The 9,918-nt window shown below is 39.6% G+C and overlaps 1 protein-coding gene across 3 annotated transcripts; it reads right to left on the reverse strand.

Moving 5' to 3' along the window:
* Nucleotides 1–1,792: 1,792 nt before the first annotated feature.
* On the reverse strand, nucleotides 1,793–9,649 carry LOC117298920. 3 transcript variants are annotated; one of them, XM_033782299.1, is made up of 6 exons: nucleotides 9,284–9,649; nucleotides 8,463–8,657; nucleotides 5,017–5,100; nucleotides 4,270–4,426; nucleotides 3,325–3,509; nucleotides 1,793–3,031 (listed from the first exon to the last, which is right to left on the reverse strand). In XM_033782299.1, exons 2-6 carry the CDS (start codon nucleotides 8,640–8,642, stop codon nucleotides 2,762–2,764), a joined length of 876 nt encoding a protein of 291 aa, XP_033638190.1. In that variant the 5' UTR covers nucleotides 8,643–8,657; nucleotides 9,284–9,649; the 3' UTR covers nucleotides 1,793–2,761. The 3 variants fall into 3 exon arrangements, with proteins under 3 accessions (XP_033638190.1, XP_033638191.1, XP_033638192.1); XM_033782300.1 differs by lacking the exons at nucleotides 8,463–8,657; nucleotides 9,284–9,649 and adding an exon at nucleotides 5,780–5,921; XM_033782301.1 differs by lacking the exons at nucleotides 8,463–8,657; nucleotides 9,284–9,649 and adding an exon at nucleotides 5,304–5,749.
* Nucleotides 9,650–9,918: the final 269 nt, after the last annotated feature.

Here is a 9,918-nt window from a genome sequence, read left to right on the forward strand (position 1 = left end):
TATGCTTGATCTTGGCTTCTACTTTAGTTTAATTTATTTTTCCTAATACAAAGGCAGGGTTCTTAAAAAAACATTAATCGTCTTCTGAAAAACATAATATAAAGCTTTTTCACTGAAATTCTACAATCATACAAGCTTTGATATTATACATTGAAATATTGCTACCTTTAAGCTTAAAGAGCAGTGGTCAAGTCATTTTGAATAACATAACGTGAGATTTTGGACAAAATCGAAGGGGAAAAGCTTAAAAAAAAAACCACACACACAAAATCTAAGAAACTAAACAAAAATGAAGTCCAGACAAGGGAGAATAGGTCCTTAATTAACAAGGGCCCAGTTTCATGGCTCTGCTTACCGTAAGCAAAGATTCGGTGCTTACATAAGTAGGAAATGCCTTGCTCATGTGGAGCGAATTTCACTGGTTAGCAGTATAAAAGTATTTCACAAAAATGGGCAAAAATTACATTAGATTTACAATTTGTTAATTTAGAATGTGGTGGAAGCAAAGCCATGAAGTTGGGCATAGGTCAACATACATATTTTGAGTAAGTATGTGACGAAAACAAAACCTTAAAACTAAAAGTGTCTTTATAAAAGACAACACATTGAGTATTTCCATAGGAAAGGCAGTAACATTTTTTGTCTTTGGGCATTTAAGCTAAGTACATTTAAAACACACTAAACGAAACACTGTCCCAGACAGTGTTTGACACATTCAAGGATTTCAAAGCAGGTAGGCACACAAATTTGCTTAGCAAAACAAATCTTGCTTAGGGAGCTTCTCAAAAGATGGGCACATTCCAGGCGCGAGAGAACGTAGGCAGCAGTTCTGTGGGCCCCCTGAACATACCGCTGGACCCGCGGCATTGTGCTGAACTACTGGAACATTTCTACACAGGAGAATATGCACATTGGTCTGACTTCATAGAGCTGCTCTAAGCACAAAACATATCTAAGCACAACAAAGTTATGCTTACCAGAATCAGGTTACCAGCAAAATAACCATGAAACATGTACAATTTCTGACTGGTATCCTGCTAATTTCTGCTTAAGCTCTATGAAATACGGCACTGTCACCATTAATGCTAAGTGTTTTTAAAATTCTGATTTACCGAATCCCTGATCGTTTTATGTGTTTGCAAAATTTCTTGCCGCACGATACTTATTTTTTAAAATTTGAACAGTGTGTGTGATCATGTGCGAAACCACAACCACAGAATGGTTCATCCTTTGGGTCCCGATTTACAAAGAAAAAGTTGGTTTCATAAAGTCTTCCCTACCCAGCTTAGGGGGTGGGGAAGAAAGTGAAACTAAAAAGGTATTGGAAGCATTTAAACAAAACATGACCACATGATTGCAGATAAATAACTACTAGCTACTTCCTGATCCGCTACTGCTTGAAACACTAATACCGGGCACTTCCAGATATTCTCATATTTCAAACAACATGCTTTGCCATAACAGGAAATAAAACAGCGTTGGCCTTTTGTGTATTAATTTCAATTTTTGACTTGCGAGATCAACCATGTTTTGTATAAAAACTCTTTCGGGAGAAGTGTTGTTTCCGTGAAGAACCGGTGTGGTCTCAATGAGTCAAAGCGTAAAATGTTAGAATCGTCTACCTTGCTCATTTTTCAAAGTGAGCAGAGTATCGACATGTTGAGACCCCCAGAGCCCAATTTCATAAAGCTGTGAAGTACAAAATAATGCTTGGGCAAATGTCTTTGCTAAGCAAAAATTAAGAGGGGATACCAGTCACAACAATGTAAACTTCATGTCATTTTGGCTGGTAACCTTTTTCTGTTGAGCAATACTTTTCCATGCTTAGCAAGTTTGTTGTGCTCACAGGCTTTATGAAAGTGGGCCCATAACCATAACTTTTCCTGCAAGAGTTTTAAACAGGGTTGTACCTGCAAGTTTAATGCTACACCTTTTTCTAAAGTATACAGTGGCTATCATACAATGGTGGTAGCACAATCGTACTACTACGCATACTATTATTAAACATTATTACTATACATAATTATTAAATATATCTTGCATCATTGGTTATTGGAAGAGTACAAACATTTTCACCAATCCTGTTTAGTACCTTGAACAAGACACCACCCCCCTAAAAGAAAAACTCCACTCCAGTTCCTTTTCAACAATTGCAAAAAAATATAAAAAAACATGCGTCAGATTACAGATGACCCGATATCCTCCAATGTTGAGATAAACATCCTCTAAGTACCCTGTCTACACTTTTTGTTTCCTGCTGTTGTGGTCGATCAAAAAGATCATGGTTAACCACATAAGTGATTTATTCCGAAACAATTAAATTTGCTGAATTCCAGAAGCAACTAAGTTGTTTTGAGAAGTATGTAAACTAAACTGTTCTCTTCTCGCCCATTAACTGACCGATTTTGTAGCAATCTTAAGCAGCGCATTGTATCTCTGGAATATGAGCTTCACAAGTCTTACTTATTATTATTATTATTAGCTAGGTAGTCTAATAATATAAGTTACAAGTCTACGCAGCTACATGTAAGTAGATATACGCATGGTAATACCACTAACCACACAGAACAAATATAGTATAAAAAAAACAGGCAAAAAAAATAGTTATAAGTACTATTTTTTTACCCCTTGAGCCCACAACTCCGGGTCCATGCCTACACTCAACCTCCTGTAGGTATTTCATGCTGGTTCTCCACACCGTGAAGCCGTTCACTTTTTTTTCATCAAAAGCACAACAACAAAAAAACACACGAAAACTACCTCATTTCTCTCCGTTCATCCGCTTCATGGATTCCGTCTTCTCATCGTCCAGGTCCATGAGGTAGAAATATGCAAACGGGTTGCCCGTGTAAGGTTCGAATAGACTCGGAGGGAACATCTTGACCTGGCCGGTGTTCGTAGCGCCGATGAAAGATCCGGCCAAGGGCTTGTCCGAGTGGGAAACATTCTCCTGAAGTGTGATGATACCGCTTCTCTCCTGGAGTTTACAGACGTAGAGGAGACCTTCCGAGTCTTTAGCTCCTGTTGGCGCCTGCAATTTGAAGATTCGTCATTTTTTTTTTTTTATTTTTTCATTTATTTCAGAAAACCCCCCAAAAATTCAAGAAAATGTACATCATGCAAAAGGCCACAGAAACAGACGTTTTTTGAAAGGGCAAGGGCACCAAGGCATTTTCTCCTTGGAAGGGCAAACTATGAGGAAATTTCTACTGGAGCATTCTAGGGCACCAAGGCAAAAACCAGGGAGGCATACGTCTTTGTTGATCCAGGCCCAAAAACATATGAGCGCTATATTAGAGGCAGCTATTATTATTTACCACATACCTTGTGTGCAGCCAAGTGAATCTTCCCGTCCTTCATTTTATGGCAGCAGAGCCTGAAGGGGTATTGCTGCTCCACACTTCCCGTTGTTGGAAACTTCTTGGTGGGGTCCTCCGCATTCAGATATGCGCCCAAGCAGTTCTCATGTTCTTCTACTGTGGGTTTCGGTTTATACCACAAGAATTTGGCTGCGAAATGGATAGAAAGAACAAAATTGTATAAATTATATATGTTTTTGCTTGGTGTATCGAGGGGACTTCTACATGTATTCTTAGTGTTCCTTTACGTTCACTACCAATCCTGGTACAGGGGGGCCTACGACTATGTATTAAGCCCATCCGAAGGACAAAATAGTTATTGTAAAGTATTGCTTAAGGACACAGGTGTACTGACTGGGACTCGAACATACTCTGCTGATCGATGCTGAACCACTGCTTTTTTCCCTGCATGCTCATGGCTTCAGATAGAATATTGATTTTTGGTCAGCCAATGAACTTAATTTAGGATGTCGAAGGGTGTCATTGCCGAGCGAATAAGAGCACAGAACTCAAACTCTGGTGTTTCTGTTCAGCAGAGTGTGGGTTCGAGTCCCGGTCGTGACACTTGTGTCCCTGAGCAAGACACTTCACTCTGGTTGCTTCTCTCTACCCAGGGGTAAATGGGCACCTGTGAGGGCAGAGATGGTTCTTGTGATTAATTTAGCCGAGTAGCGCATATTTTTTGCACAGGCTGTATACTCCCCAGGGAGCTGAGATGGTTTCAGGAACTAATTAATTAAATGGCCACGGTTAGAAGCGCTTTGCCCCTTCGGATGTGAAAAGCACTATATAAAAGATGGCTATTATTATTATTATTATTAATTTCAAGTCTGAAGCCCTTGTTTGACTTGATTTAGGGCTTCATTTGCCAACAGAGTACCTATTTATAGGGGAGGGAGTGTGTACTTACTTCCTGGGTCATCGTATTGCCCCGAGCAGTCGACTTTAAACAAGTCTTCCCCCTGTCGACCTTTGACATCCCATCGGTCCGATGTTACTCGTAGCATTCCATCGCCTTCTCTACTCTTCTCTGAGATTAGAGAAACAATCTCTTTATTCCCCGGCGGCTACAAAAACAAACCCCCAGAGAAAACCAAGTTATTTAAATGACAATAGAGATGTTTTCTCTCTTTTCTTCTGAAGACGAGCAGAGTATACGAAACTTCGAGACCACAATGGCTCTTTTCATCAGAGCCAACACTAAAAGAGATTTACTTGTGGTGGTCCTTACAACTTTACTGTTTATGTGTATAGTTTCTTCCTATTCTTTCTTCTCAATCAGGATTTTAAAAATTGCTTTCAGTATAAGTTTGAATTTTCCTTTTTTTTTTGTTGGTAGTTTATGGTTTGACTATTTGACCCTAGCAGTCTTTCTGGATGGCTGAATGACGACACGACACAACACACAAAACCGGTCAACTGGTGTTACAGAAGCAGTGAAGTGGCCACGAAACGCTAATTGTCCATACACATGCAGACTAGTGTAAAAAACAACAACAACAATATCTTCACTCTCTACCCTGGGAGTCTTGTTTAAACTCTTTTTTCCCCCTATTCCCAATTCTCATCAATACTGTACTTTTTTATTGTAACTTTGATTATCTGCTGGAGTGGAAAGAAATGTCATGAAATGAAAAATACAAAAATGAAAACATACCTTTAGTACAACATCACTCGACATGCTTGATGCGGTCAGTCGACTCTCCTGTATCTCTTCTGTATAAGCCACCACTTCGGAGTCCTAATTGTAGAAAAAAACCACAAGAAAGACACAATAAAATTTGAGGGAATAAAGGTTTAGAAAAATACGCTGGAATGAGCTTCTTTATTCAGACACTAGGAACTTGGTTTAGCTGCAGGTTACACGTGCAAGAACGTGACTGTGAACCCCTAGAAAATTTTTGTTGAAAAAATTTCAGGTTTTTAAAGTATACGTGAAGTTACCATTTCTCATGTCAGGTAAGTGTGCAGATGTCATACGTGAGCATGAAGCCCGAAGTGGTCACGTCATCTTGAAACAACACATTATTGTTGATGTTCACGTTCATGTGTTTGCTCGCGTACATGCAGCTAAACCTCCCTACTGTTGGTTGGAAACTCCCCCTCTCCCCTGACACTGGCTATGAACACAACTGGCGTAGAATGCTGCAGAATGCGTTGAAGCAGTAATTGGCTCTCCAAGCCATTCAATAAGGGCTCATTTGTATATTTTAGCAGAAGATACTGCTCAAGAAATTTCCTTGGCTAAGTAAAAAAAAAAAGGTAAGCTATTTTTGCTAAGCATGATTTTCCTGGGCGTAACGTAGCAGGTTTTTGTGCTTATTACAGGCTTAGAATGAAGTTGGGCCATGATGTGGCAAATCTAAAACATTAACATAAAGTTACAGCCAAATATGAAAGATGTACATAACGGCACAGACCTCCATATCTGCAGTAAGTGTAGTTATCTGGCAGAAAATTTAAATCTCAGATTTGCAGTGTAAATTCGCAACGCTACACGTGGACGACACACCTGTTCAATCAAACATGTACATTGCATATGAGCCAACCACTTAAATGTGTCTGGCTCAGGAAGAGTTGCCTATTTGATAAAACACACTGTCAGTGTCACTGTCAGGTGACGTTAGCTAGCATGTGACCCACAAATTTAAAAACGATTTGAAAAGGAAACCAGATTTATAAGACTGTATGAAGTGAAAGTGAGGGCAATACATTCTTTAATTCCATACTGATGTGAGATCCATGGAGACTTGACTTTTAACTTTCACTATTTATTAGAAACTTGAACTTTCCATACTAGGAAATTACAATAGCTTCACATTACAGACCAAGTAAAGTAAAAACAAAAAGTGACCTTGTCAATCCACTGGCATTTTCAGTTGGGATTTCCACATTTCATTGGCCTAGCCATAGAGCGTTCACAAGCCCCATGATTCAAACCCCATTGCATCATCATGGTTATCACCCAGGCACCTGATCAAAAAGCAAACAGTGGGCGTTTTGGACTAAGGATAAAGTAAGCTACAGGGTGAACAAACTTTAGGCCCCCCCCCATAAAAAACATGTTTTGCGTCCTCCTTTTTTGAAAAAAAGGAAGGACTTATTTTTTTAAATATTTTTTATATTCATTATGACCGTCCAGCTTATTTTTTAAGATACCTGGTGCTATTTATTCAAAGATTTTGTTGTTGTATTGCTGCTGGAGCGATAAAATACATAATTTTTTCCGGAAAAAAAAAAATTTGGTAGGATGCCAAACATGTTTTTGTTTTTATTTGGCCTTATTACCATAGAGGCATTACACTGACAAGCTTAAATGGATTTTCCCACTGCAACCTCTGTGAGCATGAACTCTCAAACTGATTGCATCATCAAGATTTTACCAAATTCTTGCATCATCAAGATTTTACCACCTGGGCCCAATTTCATAGAGCTGCTAAGCACAAAAGCATGAAATTTCTTCCTTGATAAAAACAGAATTACCAACCATATTTCCACGTGATTTTCAGGATAAGCAAACAACAGCTGACTACCAGATATGCAACAAATGTAAATTTTGTTGGTAGTCCTGTTTTTATTAAGGAAGAAATTTCTGGTCTCAGAATTCATCACTGCAATAACCTATCTTTCTGAAAGTTTGTATATACTCAGCGCCTTGAGTACCTTGTTTGGTAGATACGTGCGCTATATAAGACTTCGATATTATTATTATTATTATTATTATGCTAAGCAAATTTTGTGCTTAGCAGCTCTATGGGCCCAATTTCATAGAACTGTTTGATAGAGCTGCTAAGCAAAAAATTTTGCTTAGCACAGAAACATCTTGCTTTTAAACAGAAACTGGTTAACAGCAGCCAAAATTCCATAAAGGTTACAAATCACTCTGATTTTTGCTCAGCAGAGAAATTTGCTAAGCAGTATTTTCTGTTGATTAGCTTTATGAAATTGGGCACTGTTTGAAACTTTAAGAGTGAAAGAAGTCTGCAGATCAGAAAACAAAGTCTGGTGAATAGTTTAGTTAGGGGAGGGGCTTCACTGTTGCATCATCACTCGGAAATTTCCAGGATTTTTATTTTTTTTATTTTTTTTACAGCATTACAGCAGTCTTGTCTTGTGACTACCAAAAACCACCCACATGACACATCACATGAATGCGATCCATCTGAGTTGAAACATCAACATAGGTTCTTAGTCATGTGCTGTCATTGTAATTTGAGACTAATTGTGCGACTTGAGTCACAAGACTAGGAAGGAGGTCAGTCAGTGCCACTGCACTGACAAGTTGCATGGTCTGCTCTATGCATGATCTGACATGACTCACAAGATCTTGCAAATACTTTTTATCCAGGGACTCCAGACTGATGTAATAATTGACAGCCCCTCGAACAATGATTCACATGTTTACTTTTGAAACATTTTTGTAGTGGTGTAAAACAGAATAATAATATACTTTAGAATACAAAATGTGAGGGGCCTAGTACATCAGTGAACAAAACAAATGGCAACATCTACAATCCCGGCCAAAATGCTTGGGCCAGCCTATCCTATCGTTACATAAAACCATTCCCTGTACACTTCCCACTGACACTAATCATTCTCTCCAACATCCCCCGGCTCAATGTTAACAGTAATGCAGAAGACCGTGCAATCAGAACCAACATTGGAGGGGGGGGGGAGGGGGGAGGGGGGAGGGGAGGGGGGAGGGGGGGAGGGGGAGGGGAGCAGGGCCCAACGAGATATGGCCAGGGATTGTAGGTCAAGGGTGAAGTTGTCTGGCAGCGTGGCACTCTGTTCTGAAGAGTCTGGATTCACTCTTTTAAATCATTACGAACTCTTTCTATTTTGACTACAGAAAACCCCCAAAACCTAGGCCCAGTTTCATAGAGCTGCTATCTAAGCACAAAAATTTGATGAGCAATGAAAAAACTTCTCCCTTGACAAAAACAGGATTACCAAACAAATTTCCATTGGTTGCAGCTGCTTTTATAAATCCTGAAAATCACATGGAAATTTGGTTAATCCTGGCAAAAATGTCATGCTGAGCAAATTTTTGTGCTTAGCAGCTCTATGCAATTGGGCCCTGTTCACATATCATGTACTTACCAAAGATGATGTCCCGCTGTCTCGTTTACGATTTCTAGGTCTGTCCATTTTTACTCTTGTGACTTCTGGGCTTCCTGAGCCATGGCGCCGCTTCGGTTTGATCTTACGGAATAACGACATCAGAGGAGTCAAGGGTCTTGCTCTGCTGTCTGTTTCGTCGTTATTTTGATGGCCCAGCATGTTGTTTTGCCTTGTCTGAAAAAATCAAGCGGGACATTACAAAATACCATGACTATAGGGGGCCTAACGTAATATAATTTTATTGATTTTTTTAGGTTGAACAAAGAGTTGACCAGACTAGAGTGTGGGATTCAAACCAACGACCTCCTGATTAACGTGCCGGCGCTCTACCAACTGAGCTATCTAGCCCCGTGTGTTGGCTGTGTCCCTATTTATTTACAAAAATCTACAACATCATCAAAAATCAGTACAATCGAGAAAAACAGTAAAAAGTAAAAAAAGAATGGCAACCAGTACAGATGTTCATACAGTTGTTTAGGAATGGTATTCGAAAGACTGACAATACAAGTCATGACATTTGGAGGCCTTGCTCTGCCCATGGAGGTAGTACTTAGAGGTGTCACTCTACTCCAGTCGTCCTAGAACTATTATTAGTATTATGACTTGTTGAGGTTCGTTCGCTATCTCGTCTCAGTCATCATCCATCGTAGAGACGATAGTGGAACAAACCTCACAATTCTAGGAGCCCATACCCTGCCTGTGGAAGGAGTCCAACTTGAGCTTGGGCAAGCCGCAAGGAATATATTCATTATAATTATACACAAAATCATATTTTATGCTACATTTTCCCCCATTCTTACCTTGTTGTTGTGATTAACGCAACGAGAGTCTCCAATGATTGATGAAACTAGTTGATGTAATGCAAAAACCGAACACAACTTTTGAAATGAAGTGCAGTGATTGATTTGAGTTGATTGGATCAGTGAGTTTTCACTTTGGTTGGTCGTCGTTCAACAAAAGAATCAAATGACTGTTTGCAGTGCAAGTGAAGTTTGTGTAGACATGTGCGGCGTGCAAATAGCAGATGTGTCGTTTCTTCAGGTTATGGTCTCTGGAAAATGTATGTAGCCTTTCGTCTTCCACGTCTCTTTTATAGCACTCAAATGATAAGTAAAAACAACCATTGCGAAATCTGCCGTACCTGGGGTTTCCCCACGACCGACCGACCGTCACGCCGTACTACTACGTAGGTAACTTCCTTCATGGTATTACTATCCCAACAACAAACTGCTGTAGATTGTGCATGTGACGATCCCAGCTGTGGTAGACTTTATTTCGAGTCTGAGACTAAGTTATTTCTCTGCATCAGCCACGCAGCTTGTCGGCGGTTTGTCCACAAGAGGGCGTCATATCGGTTAGTAAAAACCACGATCACATACTGGTAATAAAAAAAACTTCCATACTATTAAATACAAGTTCTGTTTTAAAATTCCTG

The sequence above is a fragment of the Asterias rubens genome, chromosome 13, assembly GCF_902459465.1.
Source record: "Asterias rubens chromosome 13, eAstRub1.3, whole genome shotgun sequence".
In the NCBI taxonomy this organism is placed as follows: Eukaryota; Metazoa; Echinodermata; class Asteroidea; order Forcipulatida; family Asteriidae; genus Asterias; species Asterias rubens.

Bases quoted from the DNA above. Each gene is read 5' to 3' on its own strand.
- LOC117298920 (XM_033782299.1), bottom strand. From the start codon at position 8,642: ATGCTGGGCCATCAAAATAACGACGAAACAGACAGCAGAGCAAGACCC. The intron at 3,510-4,269 runs GTAAGTACACAC...TCCATTTCGCAG, and splicing joins GCAATACGATGACCCAGGAA to CCAAATTCTTGTGGTATAAA. The intron at 3,032-3,324 runs GTATGTGGTAAA...TTCAAATTGCAG, and splicing joins TTCACTTGGCTGCACACAAG to GCGCCAACAGGAGCTAAAGA.